The sequence below is a fragment of the Telmatherina bonti genome (assembly GCF_933228915.1).
Source record: "Telmatherina bonti genome assembly, chromosome: 7".
NCBI classification, from domain to species: domain Eukaryota; kingdom Metazoa; phylum Chordata; class Actinopteri; order Atheriniformes; family Telmatherinidae; genus Telmatherina; species Telmatherina bonti.
The window spans coordinates 36,768,977-36,786,532 of NC_136625.1; the positions used below are offsets into that span (position 1 = coordinate 36,768,977).

General features: G+C 44.6%; 1 protein-coding gene across 1 annotated transcript in view; it reads left to right on the plus strand.

Annotated features, from left to right (window-relative positions):
* Window positions 1-17,556, plus strand: part of LOC306758574 (ADAMTS-like protein 2) — a gene marked incomplete at both ends in the record, with an annotated part of 40,268 nt that overhangs the window by 807 nt on the left and 21,905 nt on the right. The window contains one exon of the mRNA XM_079243901.1: window positions 4,049-4,152. Coding sequence (XP_079100027.1) covers window positions 4,049-4,152 — 104 coding nt within the window. The remainder of the gene's footprint in view (window positions 1-4,048; window positions 4,153-17,556) is intronic.

Genomic DNA, 17,556 nt, shown 5'->3' on the forward strand with positions numbered 1-17,556 from the left:
GTGATCAGTATCAGCATGAGGCGACAGAAAGAGAAAACACTGCTGGTGCTGCTGGGTAGAGAGAAGCATGATGGGAGAAAACTGCAGCCTGGGTCCATGTGGAAGTTTGATCCACTGATCAGATATTTAACCGTTAAACGGGAACATGTGGTTGAAACGTTGCTGGACAGAATAAAATCTTCATTTCATCCAGATTCCGTCCCACTGAGGAAACATCCACGCAGGAAACTCAACGTTAACTTAACTCATCTTTCAGTGAGGTCATGTAGGAACAACGTCCTACATCCACATCTGTATCTGCTCCTCCACATCTGTATCTGCTCCTCCACATCTGTATATGCTCCTCCACATCTGTATCTGCTCCTCCACATCTGTATCTGCTCCTCCACATCTGTATCTGCTCCTCCACATCTGTATCTGCTTCCTCCACATCTGTATCTGCTCCTCCACATCTGTATCTGCTCCTCCACATCTGTATCTGCTCCTCCACATCTGTATCTGCTTCCTCCACATCTGTATCTGCTCCTCCACATCTGTATCTGCTCCTCCACATCTGTATCTGCTCCTCCACCTCCACATCTGTATCTGCTCCTCCACATCTGTATCTGCTCCTCCACCTCCACATCTGTATCTGCTCCTCCACATCTGTATCTGCTCCCTCCACATCTGTATCTGCTCCTCCACATCTGTATCTGCTCCTCCACATCTGTATCTGCTCCCTCCACATCTGTATCTGCTCCTCCACATCTGTATCTGCTTCCTCCACATCTGTATCTGCTCCTCCACATCTGTATCTGCTCCTCCACATCTGTATCTGCTCCTCCACATCTGTATCTGCTTCCTCCACATCTGTATCTGCTCCTCCACATCTGTATCTGCTCCTCCACATCTGTATCTGCTCCTCCACATCTGTATCTGCTCCTCCACCTCCACATCTGTATCTGCTTCCTCCACATCTGTATCTGCTCCTCCACATCTGTATCTGCTCCTCCACATCTGTATCTGCTCCCTCCACATCTGTATCTGCTCCCTCCACATCTGTATCTGCTCCCTCCACATCTGTATCTGCTCCTCCACATCTGTATCTGCTCCCTCCACATCTGTATCTGCTCCTCCACATCTGTATCTGCTCCTCCACATCTGTATCTGCTCCTCCACATCTGTATCTGCTTCCTCCACATCTGTATCTGCTCCTCCACATCTGTATCTGCTTCCTCCACATCTGTATCTGCTCCTCCACATCTGTATCTGCTTCCTCCACATCTGTATCTGCTCCTCCACATCTGTATCTGCTCCTCCACATCTGTATCTGCTCCCTCCACATCTGTATCTGCTCCTCCACATCTGTATCTGCTTCCTCCACATCTGTATCTGCTCCTCCACATCTGTATCTGCTTCCTCCACATCTGTATCTGCTCCTCCACATCTGTATCTGCTTCCTCCACATCTGTATCTGCTCCTCCACATCTGTATCTGCTTCCTCCACATCTGTATCTGCTCCCTCCACATCTGTATCTGCTTCCTCCACATCTGTATCTGCTCCCTCCACATCTGTATCTGCTCCTCCACATCTGTATCTGCTTCCTCCACATCTGTATCTGCTCCTCCACATCTGTATCTGCTCCTCCACATCTGTATCTGCTCCTCCACATCTGTATCTGCTTCCTCCACATCTGTATCTGCTCCTCCACATCTGTATCTGCTCCTCCACATCTGTATCTGCTTCCTCCACATCTGTATCTGCTTCCTCCACATCTGTATCTGCTCCTCCACATCTGTATCTGCTCCTCCACATCTGTATCTGCTTCCTCCACATCTGTATCTGCTCCTCCACATCTGTATCTGCTCCTCCACATCTGTATCTGCTTCCTCCACATCTGTATCTGCTCCTCCACATCTGTATCTGCTCCTCCACATCTGTATCTGCTCCTCCACATCTGTATCTGCTTCCTCCACATCTGTATCTGCTTCCTCCACATCTGTATCTGCTTCCTCCACATCTGTATCTGCTCCTCCACATCTGTATCTGCTCCTCCACATCTGTATCTGCTCCTCCACATCTGTATCTGCTTCCTCCACATCTGTATCTGCTCCTCCACATCTGTATCTGCTCCTCCACCTCCACATCTGTATCTGCTTCCTCCACATCTGTATCTGCTCCTCCACATCTGTATCTGCTTCCTCCACATCTGTATCTGCTCCTCCACATCTGTATCTGCTCCTCCACATCTGTATCTGCTCCTCCACATCTGTATCTGCTTCCTCCACATCTGTATCTGCTCCTCCACATCTGTGTCTGCTCCTCCACATCTGTATCTGCTCCTCCACATCTGTATCTGCTCCTCCACATCTGCGGCTGCATGGAACCAGACTCCACCCGTCAGGTTAGGGAGGTGTGTTTCTATCCAGCTGTGTCCCATGTGTTGGCAGTGGACGGGGAGTTCAGGGGGCTTGTGGAGGTGGAGGGGGCTTCAGTATGCTCTGATGTTGGCGCAGATGAGGCTGTGATCAGGTCAGTGACTGAGCTGCAGGGTGATGGGAAAACCAACAGATCATATTAAAGAACAGGTTGAGCTCATCAGAGCTTTCCAGACCTCCGTCAGTCTGATCCGACTTTAACTTAAAGCCGGTGACGTTTTTCATTCCTGAACACATCCCTCATGTTGTTCTACTGGAGGTGCTTTCTAATCTTACTGTAAAATGATTTTGGCTCCATCATGTATTTATCTGGGAAAATAACTGATTGTTTCTGTTTAAATGATTATTTTAGCCGCTTTTATCCAAAGCGACGTACACATATACCCCGGTAGGCACATCGGGGGGGCAACTTGGGGTTCAGTGTCTTTCCAATAGGACACTTCAGCACATAGTCAGGGAAAGCCTGGAATCAGTGCTCTAACTTTCCAGTTGATAGACTGCTCTTCCTCCTGATCTATTCCTCCTTCCTTCTGCATTTCTGAATACTATTATTCCCAACGTTAAACAAACTACAGAACCATTTTCCCGTCACACGCCCCCCATCAACGACTAAATCGGTATCCATCTAAGAGGGTCTTGGCTGCAGCCGGGAGAATGAGGCGGGGCTGGATATTGGGCGGGGTTGGACGTCCAACTGTTTTATGATTGGATTAACCCTAACCCTAACTCTAACCCTAACCACGCCCATTTAACAAAAAACCCGCCCATTCGACTTCAAACTGCACCCACTCGATGTCCAACCCTGCCCATTGATCGTCCAACTGTTTTATGATTGGATTAACCCTAACTCTAACCCTAGCCCTAACCCCGCCCTTTTAACATCAAATCCGCCCATTTACCACCCAACCACGCCCATTGGACGTCCAACCCCGCCCAATATCCAGCCCTGCTCCATTCTCCAGGCTGCAGCTGGCGGTTATTCATGCATCCTACCTGACCTGTTAGCTCTCTGCAGCCAGCAGAAGACGATCTTACAATGACTCTTGTTTTGTCTCTTTCTCTCATTTAATCTTCTCGCGTTTCTTTGCTGAATCAGTGACAATGTGTGCTTAAAACAGCGTGTGTTTTCTATCCTGAAGCGAAGCTCTGCTGCAACGTCACGCAGCATCCCGGATGATAAAGTTTTATAGTGTTGGTTTCTCAGCCTCAGGATGCTGCTGGGCTGAAGACTTACTCACTTATTCTACCTATTCAAAGGCCTAAGTCATCTGCATTGTGAATTCTCTGATTAATGATACAATTGTATAACTAAAACAATTATTATTTACTAGATGGCTAAGAAAAAAAAAGTTTTGAAGTCAATGGTGCTGAATAAGATCCAACATAACTACCATTATCAGATGCAACCAGAAATTTTTTTATTATGTTATCATATTTATATTTATGTCTATAATTCTATGTTAAAAATAACTTAAAATGGAAATATAAAACAAGCCATTAATCTTCAAGGGAAATTCTACATGCATGTGGATGCAGATGTAAACAGAAAGCAGTACATGCGTCATTATCGCCTCCTAACGACCTCAAAATGAAGCCTGTTAACGACGAACAGAGTTCTCTCTTTTTCCAGGAGGAGGTGTTTCAGTGGTGGGGGGAGTGGTCCAGTTGGTCTTCCTGTTCCAGAAGCTGTGGAGGAGGCGTGAGGAGTCAGGAAAGACACTGTCTCATCCAGAGGTAAAGAGTCATGACAAACAAATCTTTTTTTAATGTTACGTTTCAATTTGACTGTTTTTCTTAAAAAATGACCAGTAACTGGAGCCCCGCGGAGAGAACAGATTTCTGTAGAAAGTGGTGCAGTTTAATGCAGTGTGAATGCTGCAGACCTACTAAAAAGAAGACCCATCTGCATCCTCAGTCCAACAGTTTCCATTCTGTCTGGTAGAAAAGGCAGGATCTGTTTTCTGAGTGGTCTTCATGCCAACAAAAATATAAAGTAAACTAAACTAGCTTAATTTGCTCTTTCATGAATATAACAAAAGCGTTCACAAATCAAAAACTGCAGCTTGTCATCAGTACTAATGTGGTCCAGTCCCTCTAGAAGCAGTGGAGTTGGTGTTTATTACAACTGAGACATTAACTTTGGAAACTTGAACGAGCCTCAACCTTTCTTCATCCCCATTCAGCATGTTTAGAGACTGAACAGTTACTGAGTCTAAACCAAGCGGCAACCTCTGGCAGTTAAAAGTGAAGCCGAAGCGGAAGTGCATAAAACTGCAGTTCCCCCTTCATCCACTAGGGGCTGCAAAACAGAGCAAATCCCCATAGACTCCCATGTTAAAAAGACCAACTTCACAACAGAAACAAACATGTTTACAGCAGAAATAAACATGTTTGCAACCTGGTACAAAAAACATTTTCAGTTTAATAGGTCAGTTTTACCTTCATGACAACTGTGGGGGGGAGTGATTTTTATTTTAATTCATCCATTTCGAAGTAATTTAATTTCGTAATTTGGCATAATTGGGAGCATGTCATTTGGATTTAGAGATACCCAATATCCAGCTAAGATGGCAGAGTGTCGCACAACCCAAGTTTTAAGCCGGCTAACAGCATGATTTAGCTTTAGCCCGCCTTTCTCCATTAGCTGATTAGCTCACCTTTAGCTTGGATAGCTCATAACTTTGGGAAACTGGGTGTCAATCATCCACCCCCACATTCACAACCCCCCCTCTCAGCTCTATGTGTTTTCCCATTCATGTATTTTCCATGACAGACAGCAACCTATGACGCTGCCAAAATTGCGACGGATGGAACTGCCAATCGAGCTTCACTTCAGTTTTTCAGAAAACTACAAGTTACATCATGGAGCTCCGTCCATCTTTTATACAGTCTATGGTCTAAACAAACATGTCATTTTACGAATCATTCAGCTTTAATGCTATCAGGGTGCCAACCAATTCCCCCCAATCAGAACCCAGCAAAACCAGTACCTGAAAAGCAAAAAGCACAAGGATACACCAAAACCATTTTAAATGACTTCATTTGAGGGCAAAGGAGCATGGGACATCAAGTTTTATGCTCCTTTAATAATCCATACGTCCAGTTCATAATGTTGCAGAAACAAAGCCCATCACCCTCTGATTCACATGTGTCAAACTCCAGTCCTTGAGGGCCGGCATCTTACAGGTTTTAGTTGTCTTCATGCTCCAACACATCTGGCCGACATTCATAAATAGGTTGATGAGAAGCTGCTGGATCCATTTGCTTTGAATCAGTTGTGTTGGTAGAGGGAAACAACAGAAACCTGCCGGATACCAGCCCTGGAGGACTGAAGTTTGGACACCCCGGCTCTGGTTGAACCCTTCAGGCATCTGAGAAAAGTCGGAGAGTTATGGTCTGAAAACAACCGAAGGAGTTGAAGTACCCACATACACTTCATGTTGGAGGGCCCAGATCGAAGCCAAAACTTCCTTCTCTGCAACAGAATAATTTTGTTGGTAATTATTAATTTTCTTTAAGAAGAAGCAGGAGAACTGCACCGGCCTGAACCTGGATGATGACATCCACCTGAAGTTCAAAAGCCCTTTCACCACTTGAAGCTATAAACTCAGGAAATGAACACAACAAAGACTTCACATTATCCAAGGCTCGCCGGTAACGGGTATATGACAGTTGAGAAATTATGGCAGAACCCTCAACCCTTTATGGGGCAAGTGACTATTTTTGATCCCTTCATTTTCTGTTATTTTCAACATGAAACTATTTTTTTTAATGTTACAACAGAATGGAGGTCTTGTTACGTATCAGAAGGACACTGTAAGGTTGAAATTTCTAATTTCAACGTATTTGACTGAGTGCCCTCTAAAGGGTTAATAGCATCCCAAATCACCTAAAAACCAAAGTTCTTTTTTGTGGAGGACTGAAGAAAACCGGCAATTACTTCCATCTTAGCCTGAACAGGAGTTCCTTCACCTCCCCCACAACCTGTCCAAGGTCTGTGACAGATTGATGGTAAGTTGCACCTCCCAAAGGGGCACTGTAGACCACCAGGCCATCTAAATAAACAGCACGGCCTTCCAAACCCTTTGGAATGTTGCCGGTGTGTTTTTCAGCCCAAATGGCATGTATTTATATGAAAATAGTCCTGAATATGTAACAAGGTAAGCTGTTTCCTCCATGGAATTGGACAAAGTCACATTTGCTGACAGATTTAGCAGAATCCAATCGGTCAATGCAGTCATCAACTCATGGTTATGGAAAGGAATGAGGCTTAGTCAGCGTGTTTATCTTCCTGAAATCAGTGCAAAATCATGGAGGTTATCCGGCTGTGGCACTAAAAAAGATGGAGAGGCCCAACTGGATCAGGACAGATGCATTATCTTACTCTGCAAAATGTAGGCGACTTGATGCTCCAACAAAAGTCCGTTTTTTGGGGGACATTTGGTAGAACTGCTGTTTAATTGGTAGCACATCCCCAACATTGAAATCACGTTCCATCCCACTTATACACGAGGGAATATTCCCAAAACAAGCAAAGATAATTGTGCATCAGTGGACTGAGCTCATCACGCCGCAGGTCAACACATCCACATTACAAAGCAGGATATTTAGCCGACCACCCAGTAACCTGCTGTCAGGTTCAGGCAGTCCGTCTCACTGTTCTGGCACATGGCGAGGGTGGGTCCGACCTGGCAGGCGAGTGCGAGTTGGACCAAACTGTGGTGTCAAGGAAACAAAAGTATCAGTTTAAGCCCAACATATAACGTGTACAGGAGGTAGTTTGTGATGGAACGTTATATTTATCTTGTATTGATCCAGCTTTGCTAACTATTTCAAGACTTCTCTAACCTCCCCTCCATCCCAGCAACCGAAGCAACGTACCTTATCCTACGTTTGTCGGTATTGTCTTTGCTTTCTGGTCTACGGTGCAGCTGGACTTCTTTCTTCCTAGCTCTCCTTCTGATTGGCTGATAATGAGTTTAAAAAGGAGCAGAGCTGTGTTTGTCGTACATGAACTCAGCGTGAAGATGGCCTACATCGCCACACATTAAATCACTAAATCATCTCTTTTATTGTTGGCCGGAGATCCACTACGGTACTGGAATACTCTACACCACAGGGGTCGAACTCTGGTTTTGACACCAGTTTGGCCTGTAGTGGAATTACGTTTGGCCCACGAGGCAATACTAAATGACTGCTAGAGTTGGCCCGCTGGTGTTATACAGCACATGTACTGCCAAAATGACAAACCCCAGAAAGCTCTGGTGGTGGTTTGGTGCATCAATCAGGACAGGATCGTCTCCGCTGTTGACGGTAGTCATAGCAACTTCAAGCTACCGCAGCAGAGATAAAATAAGCCCTTCAATGAGGGAGTGTTTGTGAAGTGATGAAAGTTTGTGAGCTTGAGAGTCCAGACAAACAACAAGCCTTTCCAAATGAGAACCTGAGCTGAAAGTGGCTCAACATGTGATTTTTTTTTCCCACTAACCTCTAGGCTATGTTCACACTACAGGCGGAAGTGACTTAAATCCGATGTTTTTCGCCCGATGCGACCTGTAACTGATCTTTTCTTAACAGTCTGAACGACACAGATCTGATATTTTCGAATGCGACCCTGGCAGCTTGGATATGTGGTCCTAAATCTGATACGTATCTGATCTTTGGCCATGTGACCTCCGTCTGAAGAGCCAGGTTGCATTCAATGTGACTCTGACATCATTCTGGAGCTACTAGAGGCAGATGATGCAGTCAGGCATGAAGACATGACTACAGAGCAAACAGCGGATCTGAAGCCAAACAGGCTAGGCGAGGTGCAGTAACCTGAGCCCACAGCCTTGCTCCTCCTCACTTCCTCAGGGTGGTGGTTCTCCTGAACCACATGATACACCTCCATAGTCTTGAGGTGATGTGTTGACAGATGTGTAAAATGTATTCTTGACATCCTAAAGTTTTGGAAGAACTTAAGATTTGTAAAACCACTCGCATCCTGATCCCACCACACCTGGATCCGACGCTGCATTCACACTCTCTTCTGGACTGATGTCGCTGAAGTTGCTCTAAATTGGGACGTCATACCAAAATTAATCTTTTTTTTTTACCAGAACTGGGTCACAAACTGGCGGACTGCTGTCACACTGTCATTAACAGAAGCCAGTAAATAACAGTACTGGTTACCTCTGCATTGGTTTTTGTAAACATCGTCCTGTTTGACGTCATTAATGTTACGCTGAGCACGCAGGTTACTTCAGGAGCACAAGCTGCTCACGCCGCAGTCCGCAGACAGGTCACATTTAAATGTAATATGAGTAATATTACATTAATATTAAATGTTGCTCCTCTGTTTTTTTTTAGTTTGACTCTCCTGCCCTAAACCCTTTAAGCCACAGGTGTCAAACTCCTCAAGGGGGGGCGGTATCCTGCAGGTTTTGTTGTCTCCATGCTCCAACACACCTGATCAAAATGAATAAATAGGTTAAATAGAAGCTGCTGGATCCATTTGACTTGAATCAGCTGTGTTGGTGGTGGGAAAAACAGAAACCTGACGGATACCAGCCCTCTAGGACTGGAGTTTGACCTCCCCAATAACCCCAGAGCTCATCGTGGAAGCATTCAGTTAAAGGCTTTTGGAGTGAGTGTGTAGTTCATTCTATTCTATTCTATTGTAAAACGATTCCTACATAGTCAGCTTAGAATCAAGTTTAATTCCAAATTGTGATTTTTATTTCAGAATTAGGAACATGGTTGTTTTCATCTGTTTAAAGTGGATTATTTAACTTTTATTCAGAATTAATGAGGAATTAAAACTCGTGTCCAATGACCTCCTTCTCACCTCCCGCTGTTGTCTCTGCTTCACTGGGTGAGGATGGACTGAACAAACACATCTTAGTCAGAGGAAGTGTGTGTGAGTGTGTGTTTCGGATGGGGGGTTAATGCTAATGAGAGACAGATGCATTAACTCCAGGGGATAGTTTTCCACATCCTCCCCAACACTCTCCATCTCTAACGTCGCCATTCTACATCTTGTTGATACAATTTTTAATCAGAGAAATAAGCAGGATTATTCAGCGTCAAATATTTTATAAATGTTGTTCTTATAGGTCTTCATGTTTTTTTTTTTTTTTACCATCTTTAATGCCAACATAACTAATATTAATATAACAACAAAGTAGCCAAGAGGTCTCATCCAACTAAACCCTTCTGTTGTCCAAAGAATAAAAAAAATCCTGCACATTACCAACATTTCTTTTCATGACTTTCATGCCTCCTCCTGCTAAACAGCCGAGAAAGAGAAAATCGTTGCTGCGAATAAAAAAGCCTCGAATCACTCAAGGAGCAAAACCAGAGGGGGAGGAGCCAATGCAAGGGGAGGAGCCACGACAGGGGGAGAAGCCAATACAGGAGGAGGAGCCAAGACAGGGCACCACTTTCCCATCCTGCTAGCTCCCCAACTTTACCTACCCCAGCTTTAAGCTGGGATCCAAGTTACTGGTGGAAACTAGCAGTGGAGGCCTTCTCCTTTCTAGTGCCAGATTTAGCCACAGAAAAAGGTTCAGAAATAAAGTATCCTGATATTGGGCCAAAATGTACATAAAACTGACTAAAACACTTTAAAATCCAACTAAATGTGACTTCTCAGAGCCAACTAACACAGGTGTGTGTGCAGGCATCTTGGGTTTGTGTGACAGAAGGCCAGTTAGGACAGAGAAAATGGTTTTTCAGCACCGGGCACCTACAAACTGCGGTGAAAGTTATATACATAGCATAGTTTTATTATGTTACTCCTTTGCGAAAGTTATTTATGTAGTACTACATATATATTCTGCATAGTTAGAGTAGTTCAGTAAGCTTGCTTTAGTAGGTTCATGTATAAAACTGAATGTTCTATTCAAGGCCTGTTTCAGCTTTGACTGTTGTTGTCTTCAAGCTGGAAGTTGTTTTGAGTAGTGCTGCCAGGCAGAGGTTTTGTGTCTGCCTAAAGATGGCTGTAACACCCTGAGCAGGACCAGAGCTCTCCAGACATCTCGCTTGCAACAACTGTACATGGTCAATAAACTGGACGGAACACGGTTGATTTCTAGATTTATTTCTCATCAGATAAATTCCATGATGGACTGTTTACATCAACATCTTATAACTTTATCCCAGTTTGATTCTTTCTGACGGACCTGGAAATGAAGTCTTTAACCTTTTATACTGTTTTAATTGTTTTGGGTGTGTTGTGATTTTGCCTCTTGGCCAGGACTCCCTTGGAAAAGAGATCTGCGGATCTCAACAGGACTTTCCTGGTTAAAGAATGGTTAAGTAAAAATAAATAAGTGTTCCCCACCCATCCATCCATCCATCCATCCTTACATCCATCCACCCATCCATCCTTACATCCATCCATCCATACATACATCCATACATTCATCCATCCTCACATTCATCCATCCATCCATCCATCCATCCATCCATCCATCCTTACATCCATCCTTACATCCATCCATCCATACATACATCCATCCTCACATTCATCCATCCATCCATCCACCCATCCATCCTTACATCCATCCCTCCATACATACATACATACATTCATCCATCCTCACATTCATCCATCCATCCATCCACCCATCCATCCTTACATCCATCCCTCCATACATACATCCATACATTCATCCATCCTCACATTCATCCATCCATCCATCCATACATACATCCATCCATCCATCCATCCATCCATCCTCACATTCATCCATCCATCCATCCACCCATCCATCCTTACATCCATCCCTCCATACATACATCCATACATTCATCCATCCATACATTCATCCATCCTCACATTCATCCATCCATCCATCCATACATACATCCATACATCCATCCATCCATCCATCCTCACATTCATCCATCCATCCATCCATCCATCCATCCTTACATCCATCCACCCATCCATCCTTACATCCATCCATCCATACATACATCCATCCTCACATTCATTCATCCATCCATACATACATACATACATCCATACATTCATCCATCCTCACATTCATCCATCCATCCATCCTCACATTCATCCATCCATCCATCCTTACATCCATCCACCCATCCATCCTTACATCCATCCATCCATACATTCATCCATCCTCACATTCATCCATCCATCCATACATACATACATCCATACATTCATCCATCCTCACATTCATCCATCCATCCATCCTCACATTCATCCATCCATCCATCCATCCATCCATCCTTACATCCATCCACCCATCCATCCTTACATCCATCCATCCATACATTCATCCATCCTCACATTCATCCATCCATCCATCCATACATACATCCATACATTCATCCATCCTCACATTCATCCATCCATCCATCCTTACATCCATCCACCCATCCATCCTTACATCCATCCATCCATACATTCATCCATCCTCACATTCATCCATCCATCCATCCATCCATACATCCATACATTCATCCATCCTCACATTCATCCATCCATCCATCCTCACATTCATCCATCCATCCATCCATCCTTACATCCATCCACCCATCCATCCTTACATCCATACATTCATCCATCCTCACATTTATCCATCCATCCATCCTTACATCCATCCATCCATCCTTACATCCATCCATCCATACATACATCCATCCTCACATTCATCCATCCATCCATCCATACATACATCCATACATTCATCCATCCTCACATTCATCCATCCATCCATCCTCACATTCATCCATCCATCCATCCATCCACCCATCCATTCTTACATCCATCCATCCATCTTCTGCCGCTTATCCGGGGTCGGGTCGCGGGGGCAGCAGCCTAAGCAGGGAAGCCCAGACTTCCCTCTCTCCAGCCACATTTGCCAATTCTGCGGGGGGGATCCCGAGGCGTTCCCAGGCCAGCCGAGAGATATAATCCCTCCAGCGTGTCCTGGGTCTTCCCCGGGGTCTCCTCCCAGAGGGACGTGCCCGGAACATCTCACCAGGGAGGTCCAGGACATTGGAAATGTTCTGGAATAGCAACCTCATGCGGAGTCACTTCTGCAGCAGCTCGGCCACGTTGCTGGAAGTTCAACCAGCTTCGTAACGGGTGAGAATAGGAACGGGAACACAGTGGCTTGGTAAACGTTACCACTGTTTAAGCCAGCGACTCCGCCGGTCACCCTGCAGGCGATGAAGCATGTTGGATGTATTTCATGGTCCTCAGACTGCTGGGATACCTTGCTAATCTTTTCTAGAAGCAAAGAAATCCCACCAGGATGATTTAATGTGTTGGTTTGGAGGGAGAAACTCCTCCTCTGCTGTACTTTCCTATGAAAACAGAGAGAAAACAAAGCAACACAAGCGGTAACAAACAGATGTCTTTTCCTTCATGATCTGCTTCCATGGTTCACGCATGATCTCATCAGGACAGTCAGGATAAGGAGGATGTTTGACAGTCCTGGTGTTTATATGGAAATAATCTGACAGTTTACTGGACAGCGGCTCCTTACCGCTGCAGCATTGTTTCTGCCATATTCCAGTAGAGTTACTGACGTGGGTGTAACCCCAGTAACAAGTGTACAGTAGCCCTTACAGGCCAAACTTCTTCCAGACAGAAAGATGTTTTCATGTGTGAGTGGCCTCAGCGGTGACTGCTCTCCAGGAAACATTGTGTACATGTGTACTCTCCTGTTCTATCAGGCTTGTAGGTCATTACCTGTCCCAGCTGGTGCTGTTAGATATGATATAAAATATTCATCCCAAATAACTCCGACCTTCTAAATAGGACCTGAACCGCTCCAGAAAGCCAGTTTTCTGGGTGTTGTCCAGCTGAACTTCCAGCTACTTGTAACCTTCCACCACCTCCACTTCTTCTCCCAGGGTGTAAACAGGGCTTTGTTTACTCCTCTAATCATCTCTTCTGTTTGTGTTTGTTTCTCCATCATCTCACAAACTGGCTGACCAGTTCTCTGTACGCGGCTTCTTGTCCATCACTTATACTGGTTGATAAACAGGTCAATGCTATTTTAAAATCAAGTTTTTATCACCTTCGTCTTTTATCAAAAGTGAAACCTTTTTTTTATCTTTTCATGTTCTGGAACACATTGTGCACGCTTTTATTTTCTCTCGACTGGACTACTGCAGTGGTCTCCAGGGGATAGTTTTCCACATCCTCCCCAACACTCTCCATCTCTAACGTCGCCATTCTACATCTTGTTGATACAATTTTTAATCAGAGAAATAAGCAGGATTATTCAGCGTCAAATATTTTATAAATGTTGTTCTTATAGGTCTTCATGTTTGTTTTTTTTTTTACCATCTTTAATGCCAACATAACTAATATTAATATAACAACAAAGTAGCCAAGAGGTCTCATCCAACTAAACCCTTCTGTTGTCCAAAGAATAAAAAAAATCCTGCACATTACCAACATTTCTTTTCATGACTTTCATGCCTCCTCCTGCTAAACAGCCGAGAAAGAGAAAATCGTTGCTGCGAATAAAAAAGCCTCGAATCACTCAAGGAGCAAAACCAGAGGGGGAGGAGCCAATGCAAGGGGAGGAGCCACGACAGGGGGAGAAGCCAATACAGGAGGAGGAGCCAAGACAGGGCACCACTTTCCCATCCTGCTAGCTCCCCAACTTTACCTACCCCAGCTTTAAGCTGGGATCCAAGTTACTGGTGGAAACTAGCAGTGGAGGCCTTCTCCTTTCTAGTGCCAGATTTAGCCACAGAAAAAGGTTCAGAAATAAAGTATCCTGATATTGGGCCAAAATGTACATAAAACTGACTAAAACACTTTAAAATCCAACTAAATGTGACTTCTCAGAGCCAACTAACACAGGTGTGTGTGCAGGCATCTTGGGTTTGTGTGACAGAAGGCCAGTTAGGACAGAGAAAATGGTTTTTCAGCACCGGGCACCTACAAACTGCGGTGAAAGTTATATACATAGCATAGTTTTATTATGTTACTCCTTTGCGAAAGTTATTTATGTAGTACTACATATATATTCTGCATAGTTAGAGTAGTTCAGTAAGCTTGCTTTAGTAGGTTCATGTATAAAACTGAATGTTCTATTCAAGGCCTGTTTCAGCTTTGACTGTTGTTGTCTTCAAGCTGGAAGTTGTTTTGAGTAGTGCTGCCAGGCAGAGGTTTTGTGTCTGCCTAAAGATGGCTGTAACACCCTGAGCAGGACCAGAGCTCTCCAGACATCTCGCTTGCAACAACTGTACATGGTCAATAAACTGGACGGAACACGGTTGATTTCTAGATTTATTTCTCATCAGATAAATTCCATGATGGACTGTTTACATCAACATCTTATAACTTTATCCCAGTTTGATTCTTTCTGACGGACCTGGAAATGAAGTCTTTAACCTTTTATACTGTTTTAATTGTTTTGGGTGTGTTGTGATTTTGCCTCTTGGCCAGGACTCCCTTGGAAAAGAGATCTGCGGATCTCAACAGGACTTTCCTGGTTAAAGAATGGTTAAGTAAAAATAAATAAGTGTTCCCCACCCATCCATCCATCCATCCATCCTTACATCCATCCACCCATCCATCCTTACATCCATCCATCCATACATACATCCATACATTCATCCATCCTCACATTCATCCATCCATCCATCCATCCATCCATCCATCCATCCTTACATCCATCCTTACATCCATCCATCCATACATACATCCATCCTCACATTCATCCATCCATCCATCCACCCATCCATCCTTACATCCATCCCTCCATACATACATACATACATTCATCCATCCTCACATTCATCCATCCATCCATCCACCCATCCATCCTTACATCCATCCCTCCATACATACATCCATACATTCATCCATCCTCACATTCATCCATCCATCCATCCATACATACATCCATCCATCCATCCATCCATCCATCCTCACATTCATCCATCCATCCATCCATCCATCCATCCTTACATCCATCCACCCATCCATCCTTACATCCATCCATCCATACATACATCCATCCTCACATTCATCCATCCATCCATCCACCCATCCATCCTTACATCCATCCATCCATACATACATCCATCCTCACATTCATCCATCCATACATACATACATACATCCATACATTCATCCATCCTCACATTCATCCATCCATCCATCCTCACATTCATCCATCCATCCATCCTTACATCCATCCACCCATCCATCCTTACATCCATCCATCCATACATTCATCCATCCTCACATTCATCCATCCATCCATCCATACATACATCCATACATTCATCCATCCTCACATTCATCCATCCATCCATCCTCACATTCATCCATCCATCCATCCATCCATCCATCCTTACATCCATCCACCCATCCATCCATACATTCATCCATCCTCACATTCATCCATCCATCCATCCATACATACATCCATACATTCATCCATCCTCACATTCATCCATCCATCCATCCTTACATCCATCCACCCATCCATCCTTACATCCATCCATCCATACATTCATCCATCCTCACATTCATCCATCCATCCATCCATACATACATCCATACATTCATCCATCCTCACATTCATCCATCCATCCATCCTCACATTCATCCATCCATCCATCCATCCATCCATCCATCCATCCTTACATCCATCCACCCATCCATCCTTACATCCATACATACATACATCCTCACATTCATCCATCCATCCATCCATACATACATACATCCATACATTCATCCATCCTCACATTTATCCATCCATCCATCCTTACATCCATCCATCCATCCTTACATCCATCCATCCATACATACATCCATCCTCACATTCATCCATCCATCCATCCTCACATTCATCCATCCATCCATCCACCCATCCATTCTTACATCCATCCATCCATCTTCTGCCGCTTATCCGGGGTCGGGTCGCGGGGGCAGCAGCCTAAGCAGGGAAGCCCAGACTTCCCTCTCTCCAGCCACATTTGCCAATTCTGCGGGGGGGATCCCGAGGCGTTCCCAGGCCAGCCGAGAGATATAATCCCTCCAGCGTGTCCTGGGTCTTCCCCGGGGTCTCCTCCCAGAGGGACGTGCCCGGAACATCTCACCAGGGAGGTCCAGGACATTGGAAATGTTCTGGAATAGCAACCTCATGCGGAGTCACTTCTGCAGCAGCTCGGCCACGTTGCTGGAAGTTCAACCAGCTTCGTAACGGGTGAGAATAGGAACGGGAACACAGTGGCTTGGTAAACGTTACCACTGTTTAAGCCAGCGACTCCGCCGGTCACCCTGCAGGCGATGAAGCATGTTGGATGTATTTCATGGTCCTCAGACTGCTGGGATACCTTGCTAATCTTTTCTAGAAGCAAAGAAATCCCACCAGGATGATTTAATGTGTTGGTTTGGAGGGAGAAACTCCTCCTCTGCTGTACTTTCCTATGAAAACAGAGAGAAAATAAAGCAACACAAGCGGTAACAAACAGATGTCTTTTCCTTCATGATCTGCTTCCATGGTTCACGCATGATCTCATCAGGACAGTCAGGATAAGGAGGATGTTTGACAGTCCTGGTGTTTATATGGAAATAATCTGACAGTTTACTGGACAGCGGCTCCTTACCGCTGCAGCATTGTTTCTGCCATATTCCAGTAGAGTTACTGACGTGGGTGTAACCCCAGTAACAAGTGTACAGTAGCCCTTACAGGCCAAACTTCTTCCAGACAGAAAGATGTTTTCATGTGTGAGTGGCCTCAGCGGTGACTGCTCTCCAGGAAACATTGTGTACATGTGTACTCTCCTGTTCTATCAGGCTTGTAGGTCATTACCTGTCCCAGCTGGTGCTGTTAGATATGATATAAAATATTCATCCCAAATAACTCCGACCTTCTAAATAGGACCTGAACCGCTCCAGAAAGCCAGTTTTCTGGGTGTTGTCCAGCTGAACTTCCAGCTACTTGTAACCTTCCACCACCTCCACTTCTTCTCCCAGGGTGTAAACAGGGCTTTGTTTACTCCTCTAATCATCTCTTCTGTTTGTGTTTGTTTCTCCATCATCTCACAAACTGGCTGACCAGTTCTCTGTACGCGGCTTCTTGTCCATCACTTATACTGGTTGATAAACAGGTCAATGCTATTTTAAAATCCAGTTTT